The 14,773-nt window shown below is 46.7% G+C and overlaps 1 protein-coding gene across 1 annotated transcript in view; it reads left to right on the top strand.

The window, feature by feature from the left end:
• Nucleotides 1–14,773, top strand: part of LOC147637524 (stromal processing peptidase, chloroplastic-like) — a 136,314-nt gene that overhangs the window by 89,392 nt on the left and 32,149 nt on the right. The window contains exons 9-11 of the mRNA XM_086799311.1: nt 1,086–1,187; nt 1,840–1,974; nt 2,066–2,290. Coding sequence (XP_086655437.1) covers nt 1,086–1,187; nt 1,840–1,974; nt 2,066–2,290 — 462 coding nt within the window. The remainder of the gene's footprint in view (nt 1–1,085; nt 1,188–1,839; nt 1,975–2,065; nt 2,291–14,773) is intronic.

Here is a 14,773-nt window from a genome sequence, read left to right on the forward strand (position 1 = left end):
AAGCAACCCGCCCAAAACCTTGTAGAAGAAGGGCACATTGCTTCAAAAGAGGGAGATTGGCATCAGTGACATCTCTCTCCTGCAGCCTCGCAATCTACGAACATTACTGCTGCCATGTTTTATTACGAGTTTTTATAAGTGGATGCTGTCAAATTTTGAATGTCAGCAAAGTTTACTGGTCCCATGATACCTAAGCACCCTTGAAATACTACATGCTTCTACCTAGGACATAGCAAAACTTTGTTTTGCACTCTGCTTCATTATGATCCATAGGGAGCCTACATAGGTGAGAATGCTAGGATTCTTTGACTCACTGCCTGGTAAGCCAGAACCTTCTTCATGCTGTTTGAATATGTTTTTTTAAACCTCTAAGCAGGAAGTAGCAGATGTTAGATGGAATTTATATAGGTTCTATGAATGATCAGAGGTGCAATGCTGCTTTACCAATAGAGCTCCATCTGTAGGTTTGTTTATCTGTAAGGTGGCATCATGAGAATTTCATGTTTTACTCATACAAATGAGGTCATTTGCTTGTTACACTGTAAATGACAATTTTATTTAGCAAAAAGGCTATTAGTATGAAGTGGGTTTATAAGCTTAAGCGTAAAGATGATGGTAATGACCTGCCTCAAGGCTTATCCACAAAGGGTTATGCTCAAGAGAAGGGAAAAGGTTATGATGAGACCTTAACACCCACATCTCGTATACCTACAATGATCACGTGTATTATTGCATTGATAGTGCATCATGGTTGGAATGAATGTTCATCAGTTGAATATTAAGATTGTCTTCTTGAATGGTGATTTACATGAGAAGGTTTATATATCTCAGCCTTGTGGTTTTGTTGACGAGGGACATGAGTCTAAATTGTGCAAGTTAAGAAAAGCTTTATATGGCCTTAACCAAAGCATGGTATGAAAAGATAAACGCATACTTGGTTACAAATGGTTTTTGCAACACTCTAACTGAGATATACCTTCTATGCTTTTTTGTTTTCTAAGATTTTAGGAACAAACATTTCTGTATATTGCTGATTGGATTCACAAGGTTCTGAATTTCCATGTCTTTTATTCAATTGGAAGCAGAAACCTGTACAAAGAGTTGTTACGTATTCTGATTTGCGAGGGGTCCTTATGAGGAGAATTGTGCTTTCAGCTTTGCAATTCCGGATAAACAATCGGTACAAGGTAAGCACATTTTCATGGTGTGAGCTTGTAAGCTGTATTTTCTATTGTCTGTTTGTCTGTGACAATCACAGCTTATTTATTAGCCATGTTATCTTTATCATAAACCCTTGATGGGCTCAATCTTAAGCACGTAGATATTGGTATTCAGAATGATATTCCCGTAATTAGGTATGCATAAGAGTTCTAGACCTTGCTCCTTGACACATAATATCCTGTTAACAGCAAAGACTTCTAGGGGGCTCACTAAATCCTGTGGAGGACCCTACATACCGGAAAGGGCTGTTCATGAGCCTTACATCATATGTACTAGGTATGCATAATAATGATCGTTAACCCCTATGAAGCACCTGATGTGCCAGCATTGGCTTTTGTTTTGCACTGTTCTACTGACGACAATCACCAAAACATAGGCATTGCTCTTGGACGTTGGACCTGCACTTCACGCGAAAGAAAGCATTCTTTAGCAGAAAGGGCCTGTCCTTTTTTGGGTTCTATGAGCTTGTGTTCCACTGATTGATGAAGCTTTGTAATATAAGGTTTTGGTGAATTTTTCTAAGCTACAGACAACACTTTGAAGCTTTAAAAAGGACTCCCATAGGGAAGTTCAATTATGGGTGCAGCTTTCCTGACAATGAATGAATGTTGGTGACAGAGTTCAAATCCTCCATTCATTGGGATTGAGCTTGATCAGAGTGACTCTGGAAGGGAGGGTTGTTCTGTCAGCACACTAACAATAACAGCGGAACCAAGGAATTGGAGAGGAGCAGTCAATGTGGCTGTTCAGGAGGTGAATAGTAAAGCCCTCTTTTAGGTTCTCCAAGGAAAAAAACAATTTTTTTCCTTTTCTGCACAATTTATGGCCTTTTTTGCGTGTGCAGGTTCGACGGCTGAAAGAGTTTGGCGTTACAAAGGGTGAGCTGGCTAGGTATATGACAGCTTTGCTAAAGGACAGTGAACACCTAGCAGCCATGGTCGATAGTGTTGCCTCTGTTGACAATCTCGATTTTATCATGGAAAGTGATGCACTTGGCCATACGGTTATGGATCAATATCAAGGGCATGAAAGTTTGCTGGCTGTTGCCCAAACTGTTACATTGGAAGATGTAAGTGGGCATAATAATGTGTCAAACTGTGGAAAAGTTCATTATAATTAAGTTTTTTATCATAATTTTGAAAACCTTCTTTAATGGGCAGCAGAAAACAGTTAACCTCCTTAACCTTCACTTTCATGATCATAGCCCTTAGCTGAGCAGGATTCTTTCATTATACCCACGGCCTCATTGTGGAACATGACAGTGACCTTTTGCAGCTCCCAAAAGCTCTTGTGAAAGACCATGACCTTGAGTATTTATGAGAATGATACTTAGTAGCTTTCTTCACAGAAGGAATGTAATGCATAAAAAGGCTTTTGCAACCCCTCTGCTACAGTAATGCCACATGGGCTACATAGAGGAGAATTGAGACTACTCTGTTGGCTTGGGTGGAGCCCTCACCACCCAGGCGACAGTTTTTGTATAGTAGGAATGGTGGAGCGAGTAGCCCTGCTTCACTACTCAAATCGAATAATGAGCGATTTGAGTCTTCTCTTAGGAGAAGAAGTGGCACTCTACCCTTCTTAATGAAAGCTGCTTTCACCCGAATTGAATAATGTTCAATTCTGATCCTCTCCTCATACACAAGAAGCAGCACCTAGGGTGGTTAGTTCATCCTACCCAATGGTGGAAAGTTCTTTTGGCCCTCTGCCTTACTTAATGAAAGGTGCTTCTGGATTTTGCTCCAGCAAGAAGCGGGTCTTAAGAAGCGGTAGGTTCCTTCTATGCAGTGGTTATAATCTCTAGTGGCACTCTATGTTGCTTGATGGAAGTTGCTTTTGGCTCCACTCAAGTTGAACAATGTTCGATCTAGGACCTCTCCAAAACAAGAAGAAGCTCATAAGGGGTGGTCTGGTCTTCGAGTACATGATCTTTGACTCACTCACAAAATGTGACTATGGCCCTAATGACCTGATACTCCACACCTATTCCTATCAGTGTGCTAACCAGTCTAACATGTTTCAAAGGTCTTACGTTTCTCTGTCCTTCGTGTTTCGCATCTTCAATGATGACTTCCAAGCATGAAGAAATGGGCAAGCGTGGATTGACTTGTTGGAATTCGGGTGTGGGGCCAACTCCTGGGAAGTCACCCATCCCAATTGTGCTCATGCCAAGCGCGCTTAACTGGAGGTTTCCCACAAATTGGTCTAGCCATCTAGACCCCAAAACCTTAAGGTGATGGAGGACCTCCAGTCTATGCATTTTGTGGAAATCTCCTAGTGCTACTTTTGGCACCACTTTTCTCAAACCCCCCCTCGCGCCCCCCCCCCCCCCCCCCCCCCCCCCCCCCCGGTGCCAACTTGTCCACTTTTTCTTAACTCAAAGGTTCAACTTATCCACGTTTTCTTGGCTTAGAGGCTCAAATCGGCTTCTCTAGTAGCTTAGAGGTTACACTTCAACCAATGGCTTTGATACCATGTTGGAAATTGGGTGGGGGACCAAGTCCCGAGAGGTCACCCATCCCAGTTGTGTTCATGCCAATGCGTGCTTAATTGGAGGTTTCCACAAATTGGTCTAGTCATCCAACCTCAAGGTGATGGAGGACCTCCGGTCTATCCATTTTGGGGAAGTCTCCTAGTGCTACGCTAGGCACCACTTTTCTCAACATGACTTTGCTAAAAGTGTGCCTGGTCCAAGGCTTAAACTCTTTGCCACATTGCCAACTAGTCAGGTTCCCATTTAATGGGTCCCTAACCATAACTCTAGATGACAAAACAAATTCTGAGTCAAACTACATTCATGTTTCAAACTCACACCTTCTAAACTAAAGTTTATTCTTAGTGATAAACCAAAAGGCCAGTTGCAAGTGATCCTATGACAAATTAAGAGAAAAATAATAAATATATTAAAATTGACGGCACTGCAATTTACTAAAAAAATAATACAATATAGATATTTCAGTAATCATCAAGCAAATAACAACCACCTGCCAATGAGAAATAAACTTTTAATAAAAGTCCTTTCTTGAAAGAATTGCAAGAAACAAACTATATAGAAAAACTTGTAAGAATAGAAAACAAGATTAGAGTTAGAAGCATGACCTCATAAAGTTGACCCCATAAAGTTGTTGTCTTCAGCTTTAGTCCTAAGCATGCCATATCCAATAATTTTTTATTAACCTTTATTATTGCTTAAACTAAATGGAGTTCTAACTTCAATACAATTGGTACTTATTTTTTATTAACCTTCAATACATTTCCATGCTGGTTTTTAATGAATCCGATTAGTAACCTTATGCTACTTCCGTGGTAGTTTCTTTTTCTCTTATCTATTGAGCATCATGAAACTCTTGTAAAGAGTCTGTTTATAATTCCTTCAATTTAAATTCATAAACTATGTTCCAATGTGGTATAAAGAAATTTTATTCTTTCACGCCCATGCATATATCAACAATCTCCAACTAGTTAAACCATATAATCTTACGATAAAGTGAGGTAGAACTTATCTGTTGCTTGCTTCCTCTCCATCTGTTTTATTAAACTGTCTACCTCTAGATCACGATGCTTTGAGCATGACTTTAGCATTTGATGTAGTCATGACAAGAATTTGAATTAGCTCTCTCAAGCAACCAAGGACGATGAACTTATCCTTGGTAACAAAGCTAGATGCATGTTTCTCCAAGGGACCTTTGGATCAGTTTTGCCATTGATCTTTCATATAGGGAAGTATGTTACGTATATTACATGCGTGTATCCTTTTGGTACTATGACTGCATGTCACTGAAATTGTCTTTGTGAATTCAAGGTGATGGAGTTTTTAATGAGAATAGACTGAAAGGGAATTGGGGGATAATGTTTTATGGTTCCGATAACTCGTTGAATTGGAGTCAGTTTGCTAGTTTGCCACAATATTCTGAGATCTACTTCCAAGAGTGCAAATGTCTAAAGAGGGGAATTATGTTATGTAAATGATGCTAAACATAGGATAGTTGGACTAATCAAGGGCCTAAAAGATTAAAAAAGGAGGCTGATTATATTGCCTAAGGTTACAAACACTTATAAGTTAGTAATCCCAAAAGTGACTACTTTATGCTTTTATGGGGGATTACTATATAAGTGGGATGAGTGGATCTATTGTGCTTGTTATCGTAATCCCAAAAGTGACTGCTTTAAGCTTTTATGGTGGATTACTATATAAGTGGGATGAGTGGATGTATTGTGCTTGTTATCGTCTTGAAGACAAGATGGGTGTTTACTTAGACTTGAGGATTGATCCACTCATGGATCTGTGCATCCAAGATAGCTTGTTGAGGGCCATGGCAGATACAGTCACACCTGCAAGAGGGAACCCCTCACGAGCTCGAAGCTCAGCAGGAGGGATCCTCCAAGAAGCACGAAGAGCAGAAGGGGACTTCCCAGGTATGGAAGGGCAACTCATGCAGTGTGGTGTCATTATGAGCGGCCTTCCGGTGGTGGTGTTGTTTGACTGTGGCAATATTGAGGATGTTATTTCTGAGCAGCTTGCTTAACAAGCTCACTTGTATTTGACATCAGTAGATAGGATAGTCACTGGATTTAGTGACGGAGTTAGTTCACAAGTCACCACAAGTGGAATTTACACGTGATTTCATAGACACCCTTGGTTGATGTAGACATGATTTTGGGTGTAAAGTGGTTTTGGAGTTTAAACCCATGTTGAATGGAATGATTATTATTTGTCATCATAAAGACCCCTTGTAAATGGTAAGCATCCGAGGTGAAGATGACAATGTTGTGAAGTATCGTCCTTAGTGTCAATGAATATGCCACCACAGGAGGGTGATGATCACGTGTGCATGTCCCACACATGTCGGTCATGCTCATCATGCACACTGATGTAACCCGCTTGAACTTGGCACTTATTAGGTTATTAGCTGTTTTTACAGGCATCTGTCAGTGTCACAGCTATAGGCACAAGAGCCCATGTGATGCAAACTGGCAACACTTGAAGGGGCTTTGGTGGCTTTTTGGGACAGTTCCATACACATTCAGCAATACAGTCAACACCTTAACGGTCGGGGCCCTTGAGAGGGTTATTTGGGACCCAATATGGTGTACTCTCTTCTCCTTCTCTCTCTCTTTTCATTTGTGGATATGAAATCGTCGATTTTAAGCGATGAATTTGTGCCATAATCAAGTTCACGAAGTCTTCCGCATGCTTCATAAAATGAGGGCCCTGTAGGAGAAGCGTCGAAGATGTGCTTTAGGTGGGGGTGTCTGGCATGTAAGATGGAGTAGGCCTGCCCACTTAGGACTCCTCTGGGACACGAATATGGCCCTTGTGTATGGCTGGTATGAGCTAAGGTTGATGCGGTGGTGTCAGCATGGGTGGTGATGTGGATGCTCATGCCGTGAAGAAATCCGTTTTGGATTTATGGGCAACGTCCTGTATGGGCTGGCCTTGTCTCTCATTGTTTCCTCTCAATATTCTGTCCCTATGTCGTCTGAGCTCTATCAGGTACACTTGAGACGTCTGTTGTCCTCATATTGCATCACCCGTGCAAGTGGCCCGAACCGCTGGTGGAAGATGCACTAAAATATCCTCCCATATCTTGTAATACGATGGGCATTTGAAAATTAGTGGGCCTCGTCCTCTACCTCCCTTATGGTGCATACTATGCAAATCCACTGTTGTAGTGGAATGTTATTGGATTTTCCAGTCTCTACTTGGAGGCGGTGGGAGGATACTCTCAGCTTACCAATTGCGATGTGCATGTGGATCTGCATGTACCTTGGGATCTCAAAGAATCGGTGGGCTGCGGACAGCCCATGGGGCGGACAGGAGGCTAAGGGGGCTGCCCATGCATAGGCACCCAGCATGGGAAGGCCACACATCAAACACCATAGATAAATATATATTTATTTGTCCAAGTCAGCCAGCCCATGCACCTATTGGACCTGTACTTGCAGCCATCCCGCCCTTATATAAGGGTGCTAGCCCACAAGACAAGGAAACGCGGAAACACAAGGAGTGCTGGAAAGAAGGCGACCTGCTGTTGACAGAAACACAGTCTGTAGAAGGGCACCAAGAGGATTAACGCAAGTACCAATGCTGTCCAGACAATACAGCAAGCAGGCGGCAAGGACACTTCTTGGGTGCTCTGTAGAGATCCCAGGTCAAGTTGTTTGGTGGTGATTTGCAGCCCACAGTCCATCTTTCGTCAGTCTAAAAACGTCTCTCTGTAGAAGTCACGTTTCATCCCTATCTGATGATGACACCCAAGTCTGGCGTATATGTAGCTCAAGTAGATCCAACTGGATGATCTGGTTGATCTTGTTGGTGAGAGGTCGATATGTGGGGACTCTAGGTTGTATTGAAATTGGGGGAGACGATCCATTTGCACTTTCTTATAAGGTGAATTTGGGCTTGTATTGAAGGAAACCTGCAATACAAGCCATGAAACGTAAGACAAAAGCAACAAACCCTAACCCTAGAAGGCAAAGCGGAAGAAACATATCTGGGTGCAGGCATACTCGCCACCCAACCAAGACAGCCATGAGCAAGGCTCACAATCTTGGCCGTCCCCACCGAGCTACGAGCTAGAGCGACATGCCCTCGTGAGTGCCCCATTGTCCTCATCTGGAGTCCCATACCACCCGGGTTGTCTACGGCCTCTTGCGTGATGGTGCTCCCGCTCCATGCGCTCTGCACTCCTTTGCTCCATCTGTCGGTGTGTGCGTGTGTGCCCAACTGGTACCCCTCCCCTCAATAAATAGGGAAGGAACGCCCAAAAAGCACACACTATCAATAGCGGACGAAAAAGCACATGTCTGCCCACAACATATCACATTCTAGCTCGTCAATCTGCTTGCCCCTAGTGTGCACATGACATACTCCCCTTCCTCAAAAGAGCTCACTCTTAAGCTCAAAAAAAAACTCAAGGAGAAGTTGTCACATTTTACTTGTTGCCGTTCTCTTGTCTAGCGGTGCATACTCGGCCTCCAATTGGAAGTGAATGTCTTCCTTCTTGTTTTGGCCTACATCCAATTCGGTGTGCATGTATGTGAAATCTTGAAGTGGAGGATCCTTTGGACAAGGTAGTATGTAGAGGGCATGAGAATCTGCAATGGTGAGTTTTTTTTTTTTTTTTGGCCAAATCAGCCCATAAAGCATAGCCTAAAGGGCTGTAAACAGTCTTTTTAAAGACTCTAGACACAATAAAAGCAACCCTCCAAAATAGGATCAAAAAAAGAATTTTTTTTTTAATTTTTATTTAGAGAGAATCAGCCGCGATTCTAGAGAGAGAAAAGAAAGAAAGAAAGAAAGATTGTATTAACGTCTTCCAAAAGACCGAACTCGGCCTATGAGACAAATCGGTGTACCTGTATGGGGTATCCTCTGTCATCCTAGAGAGAGATTGGGCGCAGCCATCAGCCCCTTCACACATGCGTGCCCGACACCCAGTTATGTGCTTTCTCTCTCTCTCTCTCTAGGAGATGCGCTCCAATTGCAGCCAAAAAGCGCTTTTTCTTGAGAGAGAAGCACCAGGTTCGTGAAAGGATAGCTTGCTGCAACCCTCTCCCCCTTCTCGGCTACCTATTCTAGGCTATGCAGCCGACTAGTGCTTTAATTCTTAGCGCTCCATGATACTACTTCTCTGTCTGTACTCCATGCCCATGTTCTCGGCTGAAAAACAGCCCTTCTCTTGGCTGGAAGAACTTCTGTCTTGGCTGTAAAACAACCTCTGCAGATTGTAAAAGCAGCCCTCTTTATTGCCCCAAAGAAGCTCTTCTCCCGCTTCTGCAAGATACCATGTTATCCTCATCCTTCTTTCAGTTCCTGCTGAAAAAATCAACCTACACACACACAAAAAACTCAGCACCTTCTTAGAGTCGCTCTGATACCACTGTCATAATTCCGCGATCTCTCTAAGAAGGAAACCTGCAATACAAGCCATGAAATGCAAGACAAAGCAACAAACCCTAAACCTAGAAGACAAAGTGGAAGAAACATACCTGCGGGTCGCCAAGTGTGGGATCGAAAGGTGGAGAAGCTACCGATCCGGATTTAAGACTACAGAGATATTCTAGAGTGCTATGTTATACACCGAGAGCAAGACTTGTTATTAGGGATTGAGTGGTTTAAGACCCTTAAGGTCCAGATAGATTGGTCTAGTTATTCTTTTTCTTTTGCACATAGGACTACCCAGCATTGTATCCTAGGTGATTGTATACATCCCTCTCAGGGACTTCTTGTAAATATAGTTGATTTTGGAAATATAATGGATTCTTCTTTGTATATTGCTTTTCATTGTGTCTTGACTCTACTTTCTTCATTTCTCATACCTACTATGGATGTTAATGAATTAAGTGTATTTGAAAGCAAAGAATTAAAGAAGCTACTTGATTGGTTTCAAGATGTATTTCCTAAGGAGCTGCCATCAGGCTTACCACCCGAAAGGACAGTGGATCATTGTATTGATCTAGTCCTTGGTGCTCAACCTGTTAGCATTCCGACTTACAGGATGAGCCAAGCTGAGAAAGATGAGTTGGCCAAACAACTCGCGGATTACTTGAGGGTGGGCCAGATCCGTCCAAGTAAATCACCTTGGGGTGCATCTCTGTTACTTAGGAGAAAGAAGGATAACACCTGGCGAATGTGTGTAGATTACAAGAGACTGAACAAAGTGACAATTAAGAACCGCTATCCTCTTCCTAGATCAGATGACCTGATTGACCGTGTAGTGGGAGTGCAGTATTTCACAAAGATCGATTTATGTACTGGGGCTACCATCAGATACGTATTCATGAACGGCACGTCGAAAGAACCGCCTTTCGGACCAGGTATGGCCATTACGAGTTTCTTGTATTACCTTTTGGGTTGACCAATGCTCTAGTCACTTTCGAGCAAATGATGAACGATCTTTTTCATGAACATTTGGGGAAGCTCGTGGAAGTGTTTCTAGAAGATATTTTAGTCTAGAGTCAAACTCTTGAGGATCATGTTAGACACCTCACGATTATCTTGACTATTTTAAGACAGAATCGATTGTATGCTAAATTTAGTAAATGTGAGTTTTTTATGACAGAAAATAGGAGGGGGGAAAAGCCAAACAGGTGGCCTGTAGTGCCAGTGGGGGGAACCCACGTGTAGGGTATAGGAGGGGCCGCTGCGCCAAGTGGTGTGAAAGGCCTGGCGCCTCAAGATCGCCTCATCCGAGTCGCCGCGGATGCGGTCATACTGTCCTCGCAGGGTGTGGATCAACTCCTGCCAAATCCCCCGAACAGTCTCTGCTGGTGGCTCCAGTCTCCCCTCAAAGGCCCTGAAACACCGGGCTCTCCAGGTGAACCAGATGGTGAGGTTGCTGAGGAGCTCCCATAGTAGATCCCGCTTCTGTGTCCAACCGGCGGACGAGAAATTCGGTGAAGGAACAAGGCGAGGCTGGCCCCTAATGAATCTGATGGCCTGGCTGTCCTGCTCCGTCTCATGGCCTGGCTGTCCTGCTCCGTCTCATAGCAGGCCCTGACGAAGTCGACCAAGCAGCGGCACCCCACGTATACATGCCCTCTGGAGAGAGGGGGGCCGAAATGCGCAGCATCCGCAACCAAATCTCTTGCGCCTGAGGACAGTCCCATAGGCAATGTCTCTGTGTCTCCAAAGGGTGGCCACATCGGACGCAGGCCGCCGGAAGACCACTGTAGACAAGCCAGGTGCCAACTGCAGAGCCCTTGTAGGCGACCAGCCATTGGAAAGTTGAGATCCTGCGTGCCTGTCGACTAGCCCAGAGCCTGGTCCAAAAATCCTCCAAGAACTCCTGTGAGAGTCCCTGTAGCCGCCAATGCTCCGATGCAGCTGGAGAGACCATCCTCCTCGCCGTCAAAATATGTCTCCCCAACCAAACAGTGTACTGGAAAAAAGGTGATCTCTGTGGCCTCGGGGGATGCATAAGGATCATGCCACTCGTACTCACCAGGGTCCCACTGGAGCAGGGCCAAGGAGCGCGCTGCATATGCCCATATGCGCCAATCAGAGTCCACATCTGCAGGGTCTGGATCAATATGCCACTTCCGGGAAGCGGCGGCCACTACCCGTATCCTCTGAAAGATGCACTCTGCAACCAAAGGCGACTCCGCCTCCACTCTCTGAAGTCTCCTGAAGTCTGCCCTCATCCTGGATCTCATAGTAGAGGCATCTACCATCCTCAGTGCAAGCTCTGACAGCAATTAGGATCTCCAACTGTGTAAAGGCTCCCATCCACCGTGGGGCCACTGGCTCGAGAGGCGTGAACCACTCCTCTGTGAGTGCCTCCTGAATGTCATTCCTCATAATCAGCTCCCCTCTGAAGTGACTCAGCCTCTCCACCTGGATCTCCTGTGGGAGACTGCAGAAGGTCTGCCAGTCTCCAAAACTACGTGTTGGGCCTGCCGCCAATGGTCCCCAGGCTAGACGAGGCCGAGAACCCAGCATATGACCCTGCTCTGTGCGTACCGCTGGGCTCCAGATGAGCGGCTGTCTGGCCCGCTCCTCATCACAAGAAGGAGGTCTCTGAGAGAGTCCCGGTCTCAGCAACTCCCAAGCTCGCAGGATGCTCAAGGCAAATCTGTCCTCCCATCCTCTACTGAGGCCTATCCTCCTCATCTCTATGAAGATCCATCGTATCTCTGGTGCCCAAGTGCCCCCTGTTGGGGGAGCCCTAGCCTGCAGCCGCTGAAAAAGAAGCTCTTTCCAAGGCTCAGTGCCTGGAAGCAGCCCCCGAACAATAAGCTTCCCCAATAAGGCTCTACACTGATCAATTGGATCTATAATGCCCAAGCCCCCCTGGGCCAGCGGAAGTGTAATAACTGCCCACGCAACCTTAGCCCGGGCTGGCAGACCATCCCGCCCAGACCAAAGAAAGTTCCTGATCAGCCTCTGTATCTGGCTGATGCAAGAGCTCGAGAAGATCCAGCAAGACGTGATGTACCACATGGTCGCTAAAAGCACCTGATTTGCCACCACCACCCTCCCAGCCAAGGATAGCCGAGTTGTACTCCAATACAAAAGCTTCTGCCGAATGCTCAGAAGAAGCGGGGCAATCTGCTGCTCAGGTGACAAATCTAGTCCAATTTGGCATCCCAAATACCGCACTGCTGTGCCAGGAGGAATCCATCTAAAACCCGAGTCTGGGCTTCATGCCGGAGTGGGAGCGCTACTGATCCAAAAGGCCACTGTCTTGCGCCAATTGATCAATGCTCTCGAAGCTGCACTAAAAACCTGAAGCGACTGCTCTGCCCGCTGAAGATTGGCTTCGTGGCCATGCAAAAACAAACCCGTGCCATTAGCAAACTTAGCATCGAGCATGTCCTCCCCCCGGACTGGGAGCTGGAGTCCTCTCAAACCAACCTCCTCTGCCGTCAGATACATGCTCATAGCCTCAGCAAAGAAGAGAAAAAGAAACGGGGCGAGAGGACACCCCTGACGGACTGATCTGGTCAACTCAAAACTCGGCCCCCGTCCTCCTGCCATTAGCACCTGGCTACGAGGTGTGGAATATAGAGCCGCCGCCACTCGAATCCAAACTGGCCCAAAGCCCAGGCGAAGCATAGTGCCCTCTAAGAAACCCCAATCGACTCTATCGTATGCTTTCTCAAAATCGAGAAGCATCACGACCAGGTCCTCACCGAGAAATCTAGCTCGGGCCGTCGCCTCCCAGAAGGTGAAAATGTTGTCAAGGATACTGTACTCCTTGACGAATCCTGTCTGGGTAGCATGAGTCAACTCCCCCAGGAAGGGCTGGATCCTCAAACTCAAGGCCTTTGCTAAGACCTTGTAGACAGTATTGAGGATCGTAATAGGTCTCCAATGCCGAATGTCATCTGATACTCCCTCCCCCTTGGGGATAAGAAAGATCAAGCCCTCTGAAAAGCTCTGTGGCATCACCCCAGTGTCCAAAACATACTGAAAGCCCCTGCGGAGGCCTGGCCCCAAAAGGTCTCAATAGTGCATAAAAAAGGCAGGCGGCGTGGAAGGACCCTCAAGGCCTCAGCAAGCTCAACCTCTGAAAGAGGCTCACCCAGAACTGTGTGCGCATACGATCTGTGACCCTCCTCTGCACATGGGCCCACACAGTCTGTCTGCAAGCATCCCGAGCCTCGGTGGTTGGCTCCGCTGAAAGCAGGTCTCTATAGAACTCAATGGCAATGGCTCTGATCTCCCCGGGCTCAGTGGCTACCGATCCGTCCTGCCTCCTAAGCTGGCGAACTCCTGCTCGAGCATGGCGGGGTCGAGTAATCTCAAAAAACTCCCCAGTCACTCTATCACCAAGCTGCGTCCACTGAGAGGCATGGCGACGATAGTAGAACTCATGTCTCTGCTCCTCTGCCTCTCTAACTCCGGGACGCCACCCACTCACATGTAGGCTGATGCTCCTGAAGGCGCTGGAGCAAAGCAAGGCTACGTCTCAACCAAAATGTGTCCCATATACCAGGCATCACCGAACCGTATCTCCGGATCCTGCTCTCACCCAAATGGTGCTCCTGCATCATCAGAATATCAATAGTGCACCCAACCAGGCATCTTTGAAGCTCGTGCCTCAAGCAACAACGACAACGTATATAGTGTGCGCCGCCAAGGCCCTGTCATTCCATGAGATGATCCTCATGGATGACCTGCTGAGGTGGAGGCTGTCTCATCCGTACGGCGGGCCTTCGCACGCGGCTTGGATGGAGAATAGTCCCCATCCGAGCGACTACGAATCTGTCCACCCGGTGTGCTGCAAGAATCTCGGATCAGGCGCCAGTGGCTGTGTCCCATGGCGACTGCCTCCCGCTTAGATAGAGCAACCTTGTGTATGCATACATATCCAGGGTCGCGTGCTAAGTCTGCCACTATGCGAACCACCAAATGTCGAATCCCGGAGGTATCCACACTCCCGGTATCAAATAAAAAATGAGCCAACTCCAATAGTCGGCCTATCACGTCTGTCACCTCCAGATCGCTCACATGGTGAGAAAACTCAACTGCCCGAGTCCTCAAAATGCTAAGAGCGAGATCCAGAGTCCACTCCCGGTCGCTAGGGCCACAGAGAGGGAATGAGAAGGCCACCGCTGAATCAAGTGTCTCCGCCCCTCGGGCCGGAGGTATCACTACATGAACTCTGATGGGTGCTGGCTCATGGGGGCCCTCCGCTCCAAAAAGCGGTGTGAAGGAGTAATCAAAAGTCTCCGAGCGCTGTCTAGTGTCGAGACGACTCAACCGACTGCGGATAGAGGATATCCGTGAAGCCCGAATCGGCATGGTAAGTCTCCTCTGCGGTGCTCGAGCAAGGTCGGTGCCAGTGTCCGCCGGATTGCAGGTGAGCGCCAAGGACTGCCAGGGCCTCCCGGGGAGCTGAGGCGAGCGGGGAGGGGGGAGCAGGGGGTGGAGAAGGAGCCGCTGCCAAAACCGGAGCAGGAACGGGAGGAGGCGAAGGTGGAAGCGAGGCGGGAGGGGGGGGGGTGGGGGCGAAGGAGGGGGTGCTGGCATCTCCTGGTCCTCAGTCGGCGCTGGGGTCTCCTCCTGGAGGAGAGCAAAGCTGTTCCTCATGGGAACCCAGTG

Source organism: Cibotium barometz, chromosome 6 (assembly GCF_041138505.1).
Source record: "Cibotium barometz isolate CiBa-2024 chromosome 6, ASM4113850v1, whole genome shotgun sequence".
NCBI lineage: Eukaryota > Viridiplantae > Streptophyta > Polypodiopsida > Cyatheales > Cibotiaceae > Cibotium > Cibotium barometz.